Raw genomic sequence first — 19,098 nt, forward strand, 5'->3', positions numbered from 1 at the left:
AATTCACCATGCTGGTGCACAGACTGGGGTGGGTTTTGGATTCGCCTCCCATGCAAGCTGCGTTTTACTTGGGTTTGAGCGAGGAGGTGAAGGATGAACTCTCGAGAGGTCCAAAGCCCAGTACTATGGATCAGCTGAGCAAAGCAGCTCTGGCGGTGGGGGTGAGGCAGGAATCCCGGTGGAACGACAAGCAAGCGACGCGCGCAAAGCGGGCTTGGTTCCCACGGTCGCAGGAGAAGCCACTCCCTCAACAACCCTTTCAGGCCACGCCTGGAGCCAGCCAGGACCAGGAGCCCATGCAGATTGATAGCGCGCGCGCGCGGGCTTTTCAAACCCCAGCGGCGCCAAGACGCAAGGAGGGAAGGGGCGGGAATTGCTTTCTCTGCAACTCACCCCAGCATCTCGTCAGAGACTGCCCACATCGCAGGGAGTGGCAAGGAAAGGCGGGAACGGTGGTGCCCTCCCCCACTGACGCAGCACCACAGCAGGGAAACGGGAAAGCCTGGCTGCAGGAGACAAGGGGCAGCAGCCAGGCACAGTCAGCAGACAACAGCCCCAGCCCGCCCACCCGCACAGAGAGGTGCAGAGCCAGCCCACCCCTCCCAGAGCAGGAGTGGTTCTAGAAGTGACGCTAACGCTCCCAAATGGCTATCCCCTGACGGTCCTCGCCTTAATTGACAGTGGGGCGTCCGCCAACTTCTTCTCGAGAAGCTTTGCAGAAGAGCACCAAATCCAGCTTTTGCAGTTGGATTTTCCTCTGCACGTAGCAACCATTGACGGCAGGGAGCTGCTGGGAGGGGCCATCACACATCAAACCCCCCCCATGAGAATGACGGTGGGAAGGCACTCAGAGACACTGGCGTTCAACGTCACCACCATCTCAGACCCCCCCATCGTCTTGGGCATGAGCTGGCTGGCGCGCCACGACCCCTCCATCAGTTGGCACCAGAGGTGCATCACGTTTGGGTCAGACTTTTGTCTGGAACATTGCATGCAGCACCAACCAGGGGAGGGGCCTCCGATAGCCACGGTGGCCACCATGCATATCAAAGGGGGTGAGGCAATACCCAAGCAGTACTGGGACCTGCAGGAGGTCTTCAGCGAAGCGGAGTCCGACCACCTACCCCCGCACAGGCCTTTTGACTGCCAGATCAACCTGGTGCCAGGGGCGACGATACCCCCAGCCAAGCTGTACGCCATGTCAGACCAGGAGCTGGAGGATCTGCGCGCTTTCATCGACAAGAACCTCAAGCGGGGGTTCATAAGGGAAAGCAAGGCAGCAGGGGGCAGCCCGGTCTTCTGGGTGGACAAGAAAGACACGCAACAGCGCCGTCTTGTGGTGGACTTTAGACGGCTGAATTCGGTGACAGAGCCCGTGGCTTTCCCCATGCCCAGAGTGGATGATCTCCTGACAGCGGCACGCAGGGGCAAGATTTTCACCAAGCTGGACCTAAGGGGGGCGTACAACTTGATCAGGATCCGGGAAGGAGATGAATGGAAAACCACGATGTTCACGCCTCTGGGCTCTTTTGAATATCTGGTGATGCCCTTCGGTTTGCAAGGGGGCTCAGCATGCTTCCAGGCCTTCATGCACCACGTCCTGGGGTCCCTCCTCTTCAGGAAATGCTTGGTCTTCCTAGATGACATCCTTATCTACTCGAATGACCCAGTGCAGCATGTGAAAGATGTCAGAGAGGTGTTGCAACGCCTGAAGGAGCACCACCTGTATGTGAAGCTGGAGAAGTGCACGTTTCACACCAAAGAGGTGGACTTCCTGGGCTACAAGCTGTCAGACAAGGGGCTGGCGATGGACAAGGACAAGGTGCAGGCCATCCTGGACTGGCACAGCCCCAGGACGCGCAAAGATGCCCAACGCCTACTAGGCTTCGCTAACTTCTACAGGAAGTTCATCAAGAACTTCTCTCGCGTTACGGCTCCCATCACGGACTGCCTGAGAGGCAAGCAGAAGTTCAAGTGGACACCAGAGGCGCAAGCAGCGTTCGAAAGCCTCAAGAGAGTGTTCGCCTCAGACCAAAACCTGTTCCATGTGGTGCAGGACGCGCCCCTACGCATTGAGACAGATGCTTCTGAAAAAGCTGTGGGCGCAATTTTGTTGCAACTGGACGCCAACAGGGAGTGGAGACCCTGTGCCTTCTTCTCCAGGAAGCTGACACAGCCTGAACGCAACTACACAGTGTTTGATAGGGAACTTCTTGCGATCTACGCTGCGTTCCAGCACTGGCGACACTTCCTGGTGGGCGCGAAGCACCCCATCCAGGTGTGCACAGACCACAAGAACCTGGAGTTCTGGAGAACTGCCAGGGTGCTCAACCAGCGGCAGATACGGTGGGCAGAGTTCTTCTCGAACTTCAACTTCTCCATCCACTACATCCCGGGGGAGCAGAATGTCAGGGCGGATGCCCTCTCCCGCAAGCCAGAGTACATGGAGGAGGAGGCGCCACCAGCCCCAAGGCACATTTTCCCCCCGTCGGCATGGTCCTGCGGAGCAGCTGTGGTGAGCGAGGCAGAACTCACAGCACTGACGGCAGCGGATGAATTTGCCAACCGCATCTTCAGAGAACTGAGAGGGGGGAGGGAGCAGGCAAAAGACTTTGCAGAACGCAGAGGGCTGCTTTTCTACAAGGGTGCGCTGTACCTACCCACCACCCAGCTTCGACGTACGGTCCTCAAGCAGATGCACGACAACCCTACAGCGGGGCATTTTGGAAGGGACAAAACCGCTCACCTAGTCATGAGACACTTCTGGTGGCCAGGGGTGCGGGAAGATGTTCGAGACTATGTAAGGGGCTGTACCACCTGCCAGCGGGCGAAGGTGGTCAGAGCAGCGCCACCAGGGTTGCTGGAGCCCTTAGCCACACCACACAGGCCGTGGGAAGTGGTGTCCATGGACTTCATCACAGATCTGCCTTCGTCCAGGGGTAAGACTGCAGTGTTGGTGGTGGTGGACCTTATGTCCAAAATGTGTCACTTTATACCGTGTGCCAGGGCAGTCTCGGCAGAAGAGACAGCCAAACTGTTTGTTGATCACATTTTCAGACTGCATGGATTACCTTTAAGGGTTATTTCGGATCGTGGCCGCCAATTTGTTTCCAGGTTCTGGCGGCGGCTCATGAACCTCCTGCAGGTGGAGGTCAGCTTGTCGACGGCTAGACACCCGCAGACCAACGGACAAGCGGAGAGGGTCAACGCCATTCTGCAGCAGTACCTGAGATGCTACGTCAGCCAGCGGCAAACGGACTGGGTGGATCGCTTGCCACTAGCAGAATTTGCCTACAACAATGCAGTGCACGTCTCCACAGGGGTGTCGCCCTTTAAGGCCAATTACGGGCGCGACCTCAGATCTTTCCCAGAGAGGGAGAGGGAGGAGGAGGAGGAGGAGGGCCCACAGGCTGAGGATTGGGCAGAGGAACTGGAGACGGTGCACCAGCAGCTCAGAGAACACTTGGAGAGGGCCAAGGAAGCGTACAAAAAGGGGGCAGATCGCCACAGGCGACAAGGGGAGGTCATCAGGGTGGGGGACAAGGTGTGGTTGTCCTCGGAGGGCCTTCCCACCAGAGGGAGGTGCAAAAAGCTGGCACCCAAAAGGCTGGGCCCCTTCACGGTCACGCAACAGGTAAACCCGGTGGCATACAGGCTGGCACTGCCAGAGGACATGAGGGTGCATCCAGTGTTTCATAGATCGCTGCTGTCGCCGTACAGGGAAAGCAGCAGGCTCCGAGACAGCGAACAAACCCCCGAGGGAGGGGGGGAGAGGGAAGGCAGGGAGCAACTCAATGAGGCCACGGCCATCCTGGATTCAAGGTGGGGGGTGGGGGGACTGGAGTACCTCATGGCATGGGAGGATGCTCCACCGTCCCAGAATGAATGGGTCCCAGCCACTCAGATACAGGAGGAATTCTTGGTGGAAGAATTTCACGCCCTCTTTCCCCACAGACCCAAGCCCTGGCACATGGAAAGGGAGGGGGAGGAGGAGGAGGCACGGGAGAGCAGCTCACCATGGCGCTGGGAAGCGGAGTTTGAGGAACCAGAGGATGAGGTATGGGTGTCACCGAGATCCACCCAGTCAGAGGAAGGAGCAGATTGGCAGAACGTTTTTACCCCCACCAGCTCTGACGCCACGGACTTTTTGGGATTCCCGTCCGCCCAGGCGGAAGGGGGGGGCTCGCAGGACTGGGGGGAGGTATTCACACCAACGGGCTCGGAGAGCACTGAGTTCTTAGGCTTCCAGTCGTCACCGACACATGGGGGGGGCCTGGGGAGGGGTGAAGGAGAGCTTGGGAGGGGGGTGGATGTGAGGGACAGGGGATATCGCGAAGTCCCTCCCCTCCTGAGTTCAAGCCCGTCCCCGAGCAAAGGGGAAAGCAGGGAGAGTTCCGATTCCAGTGGGGAAGCAGGAAGTCGTGTCCGAGGCTCAGGCAAGGTAGAGGAGCCAGGGTCCCAGGTGGGACAGGAAGGGGCAAGCAAGGGGGGAAGACCCATCCCTCCAACTCCCGAATTACGCAGGAAGAGGAGGGGCAAGAGGATGGGTCTGCCAAAGCTTTTGTGTTGGAGAAAGACGCGCCAAAAGCCATTAGGAGGTTCTGAAACCGACTGACAACATCGCTCCGTGTAAATAGCAATGACTTGAGCACTGTAAATACGCAGCACCAATAAAAGAATAAAATGCAGAGCTGCGTAGCGTCGTTACTCTGAAGTAGTCCACTCCGGCCACTGTGACACCACACAAAGAAGGAAAGCTCTGCTGCATAGCTTTGCATTTCAAAAATATTATTCAGTGAGTAGCCTAGAGGGAAACGAGCAACTGTGCTATGTCGTGATGGGAATGGCACCTGGCTGTTTTTGAGGGAATGAATGTGGTATTGCGCCCTCTGTTAAGGGCGGAAGCTAACAGGTCCCATGACACATGCAAGGCTTCGTTAAGGGTTTCCTTTCAGGGTACAGGCTGGCGAGTTTGGAAATTTGGTTTGTGTTAAATTGTGTACAGAACTAGGAGGCGCTAGATGCTATGTCTGCACGGTCTCCCCTGGCTGCTTTGCTAGCATTCAGTTCAGACATTTTTTAATAGCCACTTTGGGGAAAGCCATTTACCTGGAGGCAGCTGCTGCCAGTTCCAGAAAGGGCATTAATGGTGGCAGGAGCAACCAATGTAGGAAGTGATCTGTTGCAACCTACTTTTTGCTGAGTGCCAGCCAACACTCTGATGAGCTAAAGCAGGCATGAGAAGCTTTTTCTCTTTGGAGGGTAACATTTGCTTGGTGGGGGCACTGTAATCTGTCAGAGGGTGCATGCTTAGTGGTGGGTGTGGCAGGAGCCAGAACTGGGTTAGGCACCCCATTTTATTCCTTCCTCTCTTTCTGCCACCTACTTTCCCTCTACAACTGCTGGAGTTTCTGAACCTTTTTCAGAGGCAGCCCCATGTATACATTGCAGCAATGTAACTTGGAGATTACCAGAACGTAGGTGGCAGAAGTTGAGCCATCCCTGTCTAGATAGGGGCACAGCTGGGAAGCTGATGGAAGGCACTCCACAGCACTGAGGCCACAAGTACCCCCCAAGCTGTGCACCCACTCTTTCAGAGGGAGTGTAATGCCATCAAGAGCAGGCAACCACCCACCCATCCGGTCTAGGGAACCACCCACTCACAATGTCTCAGGTCTTTTTTAGATTGAGCTTCGGTTTATTGCCTCTCCTCCAGTTCATTACTGAGGCACGTATGAGCTAGGAAAGTACCAAATATCAGAAGTACTGTAATGCTCTCTCAGAAAAAAGCAAAGTATAGCCCCCTTGCTTGGAAATGTCCTTAGCTACATAATACTGCAGCAGTAGCCGGAATACTATAGCTGCTACAGGCACCTGATGTCTTCTTTCTATGTAATGCCTTGTTCAGAGATTTCCTATGTGAATCATGCTAAATATGCCTCATATAATCATGCATGAATTATGCTGAAGCTTTTTTCATAAGTAGCTACCTAGCAACTCAGATCTTCGCTGACTACCTCTGAGGTTGTATACGTAGTCCTCCATTGATCTTCCAGCTCAGGTTCTGAAAACTATATTTGCAGAGGCCACTTCAGGTTCCCCCATCTTTTTCATGTAGCTTGACTGTATGCACTGACTTCAGAATCTCTTGTCATTTGCAGACCTCCTCATGCAGAAAACTGTGGTCAGGCTGCTCTTCTGTCATGAGAAGAGCTTTTGTGGAGAAACCCAGAGGAATCCTGTTAATGTGGTTTGGCCACTGTGCCTTGTGATGCAGCAACTATGTGTTCCACATGCCTTCCAGCTAACATTTAGGCCTGGGAAATGTTATCTCAGCTGTGTGAAGGCAGCAGAGGAACAGACACCCTGGTGCCGTATCCCATTCATTCCCACTCTTGAGGGGGGGGAACCCCTTAAAATAGCTTGTTGAGCAGGTTTGGATGATGAGGCTGAATATCAGCCATGTTTTCCTATCCTGCTTCATCTGTCCAAAACCTTTCTCAGAAAGTGTGGTGCTCTAGTGATTATGCTTTTTAGCAGGATCCAAAAAAAGAAGACGTTATTTATATAAGAACTTAAGAAGCTGCCTTTATACTGAATCAGGCTATGAGTCCGCCTGTATTCCAATATGTCTCCTGCTATTCCAACCTGGAGCAGTCCTCCTGAGTTTCAATGACAGGTCTTCCCCAGCCCAACTACCTGAGAACCTTTGAACTGGAGGTGTCGTGGATTGAATCTGCATGTATAGCGATGGCCCCTCAGACAGCACTGTAGTTTTTTTATGGTGGTTTGTCTTCAGCACTGGCGGAGGAAGAGGAGTGTGTGGGGAGCGCACCACCCCCAGCAGTGCAATCCTGGTGGGGGGCCATCGTGGCTGCCCCCCCCCGCTCATGCTGGGCACCACGCCCCCCCGCAGGCTACAATTTATTTAAATAATGATGACAATGACAACAGCAACAACAAGAACAACTATAATTACGGTAGTTAGCCTTTGACCTAAACCACCAGGTCTCTTCTATTGATAAAACATAGCTTGCTTAAGAGCAGGGTGGATAAAAACCAATGATTTTTATTTATTTATTTAAATTGGGGTGTTGTTGTTTTTTAATCGGATTTTAAAAAATAAAATGCTTTCTGGGGGAAAATCTCTCTAAAGATAGTTTTCTATTTAAGTTACATTATAGTCCAAAGGCTATTCATCAGGAAATAAGGGTTTGTTTAAAGTTTTTCATGTGTGTTAAACTCGGTCTAAGGTGTTTATTTTGTGTGTGTTTTTTATTGTTTAAGCACATCAGTTACCAAGCATGGATACATATGCTATAATGTTAATGTTTTAGTTAATAAATTGTTTAAGTTGTTATTAAGGAAGTTATTATTTTTCTCCTTCCAATACAGTATATCAGAAAAGTTGTCCAAATATAAACCGTTAACTTACTAAACCTCACAATAATTTCATAATTATCTGTCTATGTATTTCTAATAGTATAACCAAATCAGTAATTTTTGATATAATTGTAAAAACTACTCTGAAAATTTATTATTCCAAAAATGAAACCTTCATCTGGTTGTAAATATTAAGATTATACCAGCAAGAATGTGTCTTTCTGTAAAAAAGAAGATTTAAATCAAGTCTTACTGATTAGTGATTTAAATCGTGATTTAAATCGATTTGATTTAAATCAAATCCACCCTGTTTGAGACGGGGGGGGGAATTAAATTGGGTTTAAAAATCATGAATTAGTTGACAGCCATAGCTAAAATGTTAGGGCAGAATTCATTTTGTTAACTGCTAGATTAATAGTAGTCACTGATACCTATTACTGCAGAAGGTGTTTTATTGGAACAGCTTATGATAGTGAGTGCATGCAAACTTCCCAGAACTCTAAAGGCTTAAAGTAAACCCAGCTTCTCTGAATGGATGATTACAGGTGAGCAAGCCCTGGTGTACAATCTGGTATTCACACCTACGTATGAAAAATTCTCTGGAAAGGTGCTTTAAAAGCTTGCTCTACAGATGCTGTGGGGCTCCAATCTTCATCATATCCAGCCATCAGGGATGATGAGTGTTTTGCCCTCCTCTGGTGGGTAGCTCACCAGCTACCCATGCTATAAGTAATTCTATTCAGGTGTATGAGTGCACATTTTAAATGCATCTTGTTTTCTTCTTTTCTAGTGGGATCTTGTTTGTGATTCTGCCTGGAAAGTCCACATCGCAAAATTCTCTTTGCTTGTAGGATTAATCTTTGGCTACCTAATAACAGGATGTATAGCTGACTGGTAAGTGCAAATTCACACGGAGATTAAAAACAATAAATATGTCTCTCTAAAGCATTATGAAACTGCTTTTCTCCACTTTGAATGCTATTACCTCTTCCTTAGCATTCCACTTCAAAGCATGTGTCACAAGCGCAGTGTATTCCACAGCTGACTTGCTGTTGATTGATATTGTTGTTGTGGAAAACGAAGTCATTTTAAATTTTTAAAGAAGGTGCTTGAGATAGCACGGGTGGCTTAATCTGATGTACTTGCACTAAAGCTGGCTAGCAGCCCAATTTTATTAAACTGCGATAGCCTTGCAGAGGTGGCTGGACCAGCTTGGGGTCACTATGTAACAACATTTTTAAAAAAAGGGAAGAAGATGGAGAGAGCAAGGAAAACAAAAGTGCGACTTAACCTGAAATGATACTCAGTATTTCCCCAGTACAAAGATGCAATTCCTTCAGAGACACATAAATTTATTCCTGTCCAATCATGTGGTCCTCCACCAGTAAGAGAAGAGAACGCTGACGTACAAATTAGATACAAATCTGAATTGCAGAAAGAAAAAAAATAGCTGTTTCCAATACTAATAAAAATTGCATTTTTTTGGGGGGGGAATTCTTGTGTTTTGCAAAAGGAGCTCTTCCTTCTTGCATCCCAATCCAAATTTAGGTGTGCTTGAAAATGAAGTATTTTTACATGACCAGTTATGCAAGTATGCAGATGGAGATGTGTGTTCTTATATCTGTAGCATATAGAATTCCCACTCTCCGATGTGCATACCAGCATGCATCAAATATGTGCCTCCAGTACCTGATTCTGCAAGTGATGCACATGGAAACTGAAGATGCAGGCAGGCATGTTTCATAATCAGTAAAATGAAAGGCTAACGACCACTGACACTACTGAGTGGCCTGAACTTTATTTAAATGAAAAAGCTTTCCCAAATATGTTGCATATTGGAAGTGAGCACATAGGTTTTCTTGCAACTTGTTGATACAGCTGAGAATCTTCTTAGCAGGTCTAGTTCCATGGAGAACAAAAAGAGTGAGGCAGTGGGTGGGAGGAGATGCAAAACACTGAATCTATGCTGCAGTCAGAAAAATACCTCTCTTGGTCTTCAAACAAACAAATAAAACAAAAAAAGCTATTGTGGAAAATATTTCTCCAAATGGTCTTACATACATGTAAATAGACCAAACTAGGAAATCCCTGTTTCAGTGTATCTGAAGAATCGTGCATGCACACGAAAGATCATACCTATGACAAACTTAGTTGGTCTCTAAAGTGCTACTGGAAGGATTTTTTAATTTTGTTTTGACTGTGTCAGACCAACCTACCTGTAACTAAGAAATCCCTTGTTAGACCCCTGCTAGACCATCTTCCTGTTGCTTGGCAACCAGCAGAAACCAAGACTATGCTTTATTAAACATGTTCGCTACTTGAGGCTGGATTAGCTGTTAGGACTTTGATCTCATCTGGATAATGGCTTCAATCTATGGCACAGCAGTCATAGATAGCATCTCCACCTGCTTCTGCTTTGCTGGTTGGAAATAGTCACACACACAGCAGCATAGCTGCCAAGTTATCCCTTTTTTAAAGGGATTTTCCCTTATGCTGAATAGGCTTCCTCGTGAGAAAAGGGAAAACTTGGCAGCTATGCACAGCAGGCTCCTTAAGGAATAAAACATGCTTTTGCGTAGGGTTTTTGATTGCAAGGGGTGTTTCGTTTTAGCTGCATCTATTTGCTTTGTGAGCTGAGAACTGCTGCACAAGAAGTGGATGGCACTAGAACAATTGTGTATGTTGTGAGAGATCTTTAGTCCGAGATGTCTTGAAAAGAACGGCTCCAGTGTATATCTTTGGAAATTCGAAAGGTACCAATGCAAAGCAATAGCGATTTCGAGAAATTCAGTTTTAAGTAGGTGCTGTGCATTTTGCTAGATAATAAGGACACCAAAATGTTTGTGAATGAAAAAGGGTTTGCTTTTATCCTCGCCCTCAAACCACCCTTCAAAACCAAATAATGATGAAACTGCTGAGTCTACAAGTCAGGATTCAAATAAAAAAGAACTCTGGAGAGCTTTCAGACACACACACCCAGTGGGTTTTTGTCCCCACCTCCCACTGGAAAGCAGATCCTGATGCCGCATGACAGGAGTGGGGGACCTGAGGCTCTCTGTGTTGTTGGACTGCAACTCCCATCGGTGCAGCCAGTACATTGTATAGCCAATGGTCATGTTTGGTGGGAATTGTAGTCCAACAACATCTAGATCTGTGTTTGCCAAACTTGGGTCTCCAGCTGTTTTTGGACTACAACTCCCATCATCCCTAGCCACCAGGAGCTGTGGTCGGGGATGATGGGAATTGTAGTCCAAAAACAACTGGAGACCGAAGTTTGGGAAACACTGATACCAGTGGATTATCACAGGCTCCCTGTGTTGTTATTGGAGACCCTTCTCTGGGTGCCCATTCTACATTGAACTTCATGTCTCCTTCCTATTCACCCTGTAACCCATGAAGAAACATGAACAGTATTAGGCCATGTAAGAGGGGTAGGTAGCATTTGGTGATGGGCACCCTAGTTGTAGCATTCCCCCTCTCTAAGAACACCTGAGTGGAGCCTGCTGTTCTAAAAACAAAGGTATATTATTTCAAAATGCAACACATATTGCTTACAGACCTGCTGTGTGATATTGCTCCTTAAGCAATATCTTCATAGAGAAATTTAAAAATCAAAGTTGTAGGGGGATGGGGAATGTTGCATCCAGTGCAGAACTCTCATTTGAAAAATGGAGTATGGAATTTGGAATACATTTGGCTTTGTTCCTCTTTTCATTTCTGTAGGGTTGGTCGTCGGCCAGTGCTGCTCTTCTCTGTTCTATTCATTTTGATATTTGGACTGACTGTGGCCCTCTCCGTGAATGTGACGATGTTCAGCACACTCAGGTTTTTCGAAGGGTTTTGCCTGGCTGGAATAATCCTTTCATTGTACGTATTAAGTAAGTATTGCTTTTGTAATACATCCTGCCTACCTTAAGAAACATATCTTCTCCCATATGCCAAAATTTGTTGCGGACTGTGTTTCAACATTATGCAGAAAAAAAGAGAAATGAAATGCTAATTCAGCATGCATTTTCTTGTGTCGTGTTGTTGGGGAAACTAGACAGAATGCCTTGCATCTAGTGCATAACCACAGTATCAAGACAGAAGCAGTAGTAATGCAGTGCTTTCTTACTGAAATCTGTACCCCTCTATAAGAACATCAGCAGAACTCTGCTGGATCACTCCAAAGGTCCACCCAGGCCAACAGTGTGTCTCCACTTATGGCCGGTCAGGTGCCTCTGGAAACTCACAGGTATGGCATAATTAATTGTTTGCAGCATTCAATAATCTATGGTACCCTGTATCTAATCATGGAAGCTTTCTTTGACTTCTCAGAAACTAATATACGTTGATGGAGACATTTCCCATGAATTTGCTATTGTTGTTTTGTTTTTAAATGGCTGAGATCAGTGAGACCTCAATTGAAGTGAAAGCTGTGTGTTGATGCATTGGTTCATTATAAGGAGTTGCTGGTAATAATTTAGTACTGTTTCTTTATCCTTGTCTCCAGGAGGCCCTGAGTTGAAAAAGAAAGCCTCAGTATCATTAGAGTGCAGGATTCTGCAATTATTAGCATGCCGTTGTTAATATTATTTTACCCTGCATGTAAAACCATCATCCTTAATACAGTTTTACATGTTGTTGCAGGAAATGGGTGATTTGCTTCATTTGGCTGTAACACTAAACTGTGGTTAAGCATTACCTGAACAAGCCCCAGGCTCGTGAGCTCCCTTACCCCTCCTCTAGTACAGACACATTAAAAAAACAACCAGAATGCAACACTCTTTCGCTTGGTTAGAAATCACTCTTGTAAGTGGAGGAGGCTTTCTGCTAGTGGAAGGGCATCTTTGGAACCAAGCCAATGTCAATAAAGTATGGGATATTTGCTTGTCTGTTTAAATATGCATACACTGCTTTTCCACCATCAAAGCCCTCAAGGCAGCTTGCAGAAACAATATTACACCATGCTCAAAGCATTATAGCATTTAATGTATTGAGCTTACCAAGTTGAATAGAAAGGTATGGGGGTGGGAAAGATTCCATCAAACAAGAATAATGCAGTTAATTTACATTGCTGATACAAAATGCAATTGTGGAATTATATTATCTTTTATATTTAATCACCTGACACTGTAGGATTTCAATTTCTTTCACCACTTTGGTGACTCTGACTATTTTATAAGTTTAAGACCTATAATCTCCACTCAACAGAAATTGAAACCGAAATCTCATGGACTAATTGGTGGGATCTATATTTTGAGTCCTGTGTTTCTTCAGTGGCAGTCCCTTAACCACATGGCAAACCCATTCAGAAAATCAGCAGAGAGGTTTTTTGTTTGATAGTAATCCCCGTCTTTGCATTTAGATCCTTTCCACTTCCTTTGAACGCTTATGATGAACATCAAGTCTAAATTTGTAACTCTTAACCCCGACATGCATTGTTGCTGTGAATGCATTTTTGCTCTACATCCACTTACCTGTCAGTGCCACTGAATTGAATGGAGTGTTCTTCTGAGTAGACTCTTCTAGGCTTTTGCTTACTGTCACTCAAATGGCATGCAGTATACTGTACAAACATTGATGCCCAATATTCATGTGATTGGAGACTTTAACATTTGAATGTTTTCAGAAGGAAAATCTTAATCTTTACTGCCATCATAAACTCTTAAGAAAGAACAGGATTGAGAATCCTTTGTAAAGATACGCTGTTCGAGGAGAGTCAAGGCAAATTAGTGAGCACCAGGGAGTTAGAACTGTCAAATCAGCCTTAAATCTGACAAGCAAGCACCCCCTGACTATGGGAGCCCTTGAGTCAAGGCTCAGCCAATGGAAGAACTAAATGTGAAGAGTGCATCTAAGCATGGGCAGATGCCTTTTTGCTCATCACTGAGTGGCTAATGTGTCATATTTTCTTCTTAGAAGACAAGGAAGGTTCTCTCTCCCTTCTCCTTTCTTGTTTTTAAAACTTCTGACAGGATCACCTAAGCACAGCAGTAGTTCTTAGCGAAAAGGTGAAGTGTATAAATCTATGCAAGTGGAAATAATTTTCCATTTTTCAGGTAGATGCTCCTGTCATTTTTAACACCTACCTCATTAAAATGCTGTGGTCCACCTCTATGACCACCTTAACCTTAGAGCACAAAAGCATATACGCAGTGGCACAGATCTGCACACAGTTGCGGCATGTTCAGTAATTTCATGGATGGTCGAGCTAAAAATCATCTTGCAAAAATAGGAAGCATAGGCCAGAATAAGCAGGTGGCTGGGCTCTGAAAATAATCTTGTTGTAGTAGAGAATTAAGTCACTGTGCCTATTGAAAATGCTGTCGGGCTGCTTTAACATGTGGCGAAGGAAAAATACAATGACAAAGTAGCCTCTGCTACAATTGAAATAGAGGTTTTCACATTATGATAAGCAGTCTGCTGAATAGAACTCTGACTGAGTTTGAAGATGGGGAGGGGGGGGGCTGCCATAGGTCTCCCTGCTACCACCGTGGTCTTTGTGGGCAGGGGGCAGGGGAAGATGCAGGAAGCCCTCCCTGAAAAGCAAGTAAGTTTAGTAGAGCAACTGTCACAGGCTGGCAGAGTCAGGAGGAGGATGAGCCTGGGGGGAATGAACAATGGGGAGATGATGAGCCTGGGGAGCGACCTAGTGGGTTGTGGGGGCATCCACTGGGGGGTGGGAGAGAATCAGAGACATTTCATGGGTAGTGTTGGGTAATCGTGTTTAAATGAATGTGTGCTTTATATAATTGACTTTAAAGGATTGCACAGTTCCTCCCCCCACCTATGTCTGCTCTGTTGAATTGGACCTTCACCTTTCCCACTCATAGCAGCTATGAACATATCAGGGTGGTAGGGGCAACAGAACACAGTATCAATGATGGTGTGGGGAGCAGTGGTTTTAATAGTGCTAGTAGGAGTTATCTATCCAGAAACAGCTTCACTTTGAAGAATGGGTGTGTTAGGTTGGGGAAAGAACTGTTCGTTTCTCTCCTTTCCCCCACAACCACCAAACCTCACAGACCTTTAGATGGAATAGAATAAAAAAAAATAGATGGAATAGAATAAACGCAGGGGTACAGTGCTATCTGGGGCCAAGGTCAAGGTTTTCAGGCTTGCTTTCAGTTTGTACAATTGATCTCTGCCATCTGCTGAATCTCTAGAGCTTTGGCATTGCTGCTGCAGCAGCAGGAGGAAAACAAAGGCATGCTGTTGTGGTTGGAGCATGGCTCCAGACAGTAACACACACACCCCTGAAAAAAAAGAAAGAAAACTAGATTCCCCAGAGTGGTTCCACCAAAGATACTCTGAGAACTGAAGGTGGCAGGCGCAGCTGTTTGGGCCCTGCTTCTAGTAGCCTCCCACTTGATCTATATACAGAGTTGAAAAGAGAAGTTGTGATGCTGCTTACCTGGTAAAGGGGAAGAGAGGGAGCAGGGAGAGAGAGAGAGAGAGAGAGAGAGAGAGAGAGAGAGAGAGAGAGAGAGAGAGAGAGAGAGAGAGAGAATAGGCAGGTGGAAGCAGCTGTCTGAGAAGGGAATGGAAGAGGTTGCTTTCCGATCTGACGTGGTCATGCATGCTGGCTCCAGTAGACCCAACCACCTCTAAAAGAAATGTGGAAAAAGAATGAGAAAGGGACGTTTCATTCCTATCTCTGCTGCTTGGTAAGAAGGGGATAGGGGAATGGGTCCCTTTTTCTTTCACTGGTGGGGAGTGGGGAAGAGAATTAAAAAAGGGACCCATTTTTATCAACCAGCCTGTAAGCAAGGAAGGAAGGGAACGGAGAGGTCCCTTCTCTCTCTCTCTTTCTCTCTCCTCCCCCACTTCCCACACAGTGAAAGAAGTGACCCTTTTATTCCTTTCCTGCCACTAAGATGATAAATGGGAGGATGGAGGAGCAAACAACCAGGCTAGTGTAAAGGGGGGGGGGGAGAATGGTACAGAGAGTGTCCTGGGGAGCATCTTGCCTGAAGCCCCCACAAACCCGGCAGCACCATTGGCCTCATGTGCCAACCCTTCTGGTGGATCTCAATGTTGGTCCAGTCTCAGGTCTTGGGAAGGTTTGTGTAGGTATAGGTGGTCCTGAAGGTAACCCGGCCTCAAACTATTTAGACCAGCCTTCCCCAACCTGGTGCCCTTCAGGACTCCCCCCCAGTCCCAGCCAGCAAGGACAAAAAGCATAAGAGTGTGCTGGATCACACCAGTGATCCATCTAATCCATCATTGTGTTCCCGTAGTAGCCAACCAGATGCTTGTGGGAAACCTGCAAGCATTATTTAAGTGCAAGAACACCCTCCCCACCTGCGGCTTCCAGCACACAGAAATTCAGAAGCACCACTGCCTCCAACTGTGGAGGCAGAGCAGAACCATCATGGCTTTGATAGCCCTCCTCCATGAATTGGTCTAATTCCTTTTTTCAAGCCATCTAGGTTGGTGGCCATCACTGCCTCCTGTGGGAATGAGCTCCGTAGTTTAATGAAGCTGCACTTTCTTTTATCTCTCCTGCATCTTCCGACATTCAGCTTCATTGGACACCCATGAGTTCTAGTGTTATTATGATGGGAGCCGTAGTCTCAAAATAGGCATCGCACCATGCTGAGGGAGGCAGATTTAAGGACTTTAAAGGTACTTTAAACTGGGTCTAGAATTGTGATAGTAGCCATTGCTGCCAGTAGAAAATAGTTGTTGTATGTGCCAATCAGTTGCCCTCCATGAGCAACAGGGCTGCCACAACCTGCAGCGCTTGAAGCTTCTAAACCACCTTCAAAAGCAGTCCTGTCTAGAGCATGTTGCAGTAGTTTAATTTAGATGAAACCAGAACATGAATTACTGTGAGCAGGTGCCAGATAGGGTCACAGCCGATGAATAAGCCCTCTCAAGAAGACTATTCTCATGCTCTTCCAAAGGCTTAGGCAAAAATGAAGAATCTTGCTTGATGAGGTACTTTACCAAACATAATTCCTTGATTTGGCATAGCTGCTAGCAGGCAGACCCTCCTGCCAGGATGTCTGCTCAGCAGATTGTAGCTTGGGTAGCAATGGATTAATCTGTCAGATTTGGTTTCGCTCAGTTTTTGAATCTTAATGTTCGATTCAACCTTCTTTTTTAAAAATAATTTATTATTATTATTATTATTATTATTATTATTATTATTATTATTATTATTATGGGTTTTCTTGGTTTACAAAGATATGTGCAATGTCTCTCTTAGCAATTTTACAAATCAGTTTCATTTGTTGAGACATTGGTGAGGAGAGGGGAAGGAAAGTAGATGGGGGGAGGGTGGGGTGACAATGTTTCTATTTTGCTTAATAAGTGTGTGGGGGGGGGGTTGTCAGCGTCGCTTGTGTAGGTTCTCTGTTGATTCAACCTTCTAAAAAAAGTCTGCCCAAACATTTGTACACATTTTGATGTGGATTTAATTTTCCTTAATATAATACAGTTTTGTATGCTATTTTCACTAATGTGCACATTTCTGTATGCATTGTTGTTGTTGTTGTTAGAGAACTGTGTCGCAAAATTCAGAGCAATGCAAATTTCAAAGCATAGCAGTGTTTGAAGCATGAACTAATTTCATCCCTATACCTCATCCTGCTTGCATCTACGGTACCTCACAAGCCAGGCTGTGCTGAGGTAGGGACAGATCCATCACTTTCAGTTCTCTCAGTTTCTCATTTTTCCAACCTTAAATTCAGTTCTCCACATGTCTGCAACAATTTGCAATTTTCTTTTTTTAAAAAAATCACCAGCAAAATTCATTAACATTTTAGTGTGATTTTTCTCCTAATAAACACATTTTTTGCAAACTGTTTCCCTAATATAATGCATTTTAATGAATACTCTTCAGCTGGAGAACTGCGTTACAAAATCCAGAGAACTGTGGATGGCTGTGTTTTCAGCTCTTGAATTGTTCTGAGAAGTGAAAATTAGGTAGGTTTGCTGTTAGATGTGAACTGAATTGATTCCCCCCCCCATCACTAGGGGAGAGCACAGAAGAGGCAGTCTGTACTCATTTAAGTATTAGGTAGGTAGCCGTGCTGGTCTGATGCAGTCGAAATAAATAAATAAAGAATAGTTTTTTATAAAAAATAGTATTTTTTTAACCCATTTAAGAAGTTTGTCTCCTGGTCAGAAATAGCAAAAAGCAGGAAGAACAAGCTCAGAATGCAGCTCCATTGACAGAGCTAAATGAACCAATCCTGATCCTCATTCTAAATCAGGAGTGGCTAAACTTCAGTCCATGGACCATAGCCTCCCACCCAAAGGTTTTCTGCGCCCACCACTCCAAAATCTGTTGTTTTATTTATTATTTATTAGTTTTTAATTATTGACTGCTTCTTTGTAGTGCCTAAAGGTTTTGGGGGACCTCCCTCCCCAGGCCTCCTGTCAAAATAATAATGATAGCTATCAGGAAAATATATATCTGAACAAATCTAGAAATCCAATAGATGTATTAGAGTTTTTTTCATAGTCCCAGCAGTATTCTTTACAAGAAACTAGGTGCAGAAGGAATAACTTTTGAAACCGCGAAGATGTCCTATGTGTGTTCACTCAGAAGTACATCTGACTGGGTTCCATGAGGCTTATTCCCAAGAAGTGTGTGTGCATACGATAGCAGGTATAACACTGCTACTGTTCCCCCCCCCCTGTTGTCATTTGATGTCTGCTTTAAGTGCTGTCATGCTAAACTGTCTTATTGAGATGTTTATATCCTTAGCAGCCTGTTAATCAGTGTGATTAAGAGGTGGAATATTAATACCTTAAATAAAATTGTCAGCGTTTTGTTTTTCGAATTTGTTTGCTGCTTGTGAGTTCCTGCACAGATCTAGAGTCAGATTGTTGTTACTCAGTTTTGCCTTATCTATGTGAATCTTCCACTCCTGTATATTTGAATGGCCAGTTACTTAACTACTGTAACCCGTCACCAAGGCCATTTGGAAATGAACATGCATATGGGCTGTAGACCAGAAAATTATAGATATATAAAGCTAGCAGTTCGAAAGCATGTCAAAGTGCAAGTAGATAAATAGGTACTGCTCCAAGCGGGAAGGTAAACAGCGTTTCCGTGTGCTGCTCTGGTTTGCCAGAAGCGGCTTTGTCATGCTGGCCACATGACCTGGAAGCTATACGCCGGCTCCCTCGGCCAATAATGCAAGATGAGCGAGCAACCCCAGAGTCGGTCACAACTGGACCAATGGTCAGGGTCCCTTTATCTTTACCTAAAGCTGCTCAAAGTAATCACAGAAAAACTGTAACCCACTTTTTGGAGAGGGGGAGAGTTGCGTATGCCACCTTAAGCTCCTTAGAGCAGGCATCCCCAAACTCGGCCCTCCAGATGTTTTTGGACTACAACTCCCATCATCCCTAGCTAACAGGACCAGTGGCCAGGGATGATGGGAATTGTAGTCGAAAAACATCTGGAGGGCCAAGTTTGGGGGTGCCTGCCTTAGAGAAAAGGTGGGAAATAATAATAGCACTAGTAACAGGGCTAGTTCATTAGTAAAATGTCCTCCTTATTATCTCATCCCTGTGCCAGTGCTCCATGGAAACACTCTTACTGTTTGCCTAATTCAAAAAACTGCTGGTAGTGCTGTTTTGATAATGGAAATATAAAAATAAAGGAAATGGAAATGGAAATGGTAACATTGGGTATTTGTTACATGGGATCCAGGGATAGCTGGGAGGTTTCATGTAGAGGCCATTTGTCTCTCTGAACTTGCTGCACTGCGA

The 19,098-nt window shown here is 46.1% G+C and overlaps 1 protein-coding gene across 2 annotated transcripts in view; it reads left to right on the top strand.

Moving 5' to 3' along the window:
- Positions 1–19,098, top strand: part of SLC22A23 (solute carrier family 22 member 23) — a 93,338-nt gene that overhangs the window by 18,734 nt on the left and 55,506 nt on the right. For both annotated transcript variants that reach the window (XM_035126383.2, XM_035126384.2), the window contains exons 2-3: positions 8,174–8,277; positions 11,107–11,261. In XM_035126383.2, coding sequence (XP_034982274.1) covers positions 8,174–8,277; positions 11,107–11,261 — 259 coding nt within the window. The remainder of the gene's footprint in view (positions 1–8,173; positions 8,278–11,106; positions 11,262–19,098) is intronic.

The sequence above is a fragment of the Zootoca vivipara genome, chromosome 8 (genome assembly GCF_963506605.1).
Source record: "Zootoca vivipara chromosome 8, rZooViv1.1, whole genome shotgun sequence".
Lineage (NCBI taxonomy): Eukaryota > Metazoa > Chordata > Lepidosauria > Squamata > Lacertidae > Zootoca > Zootoca vivipara.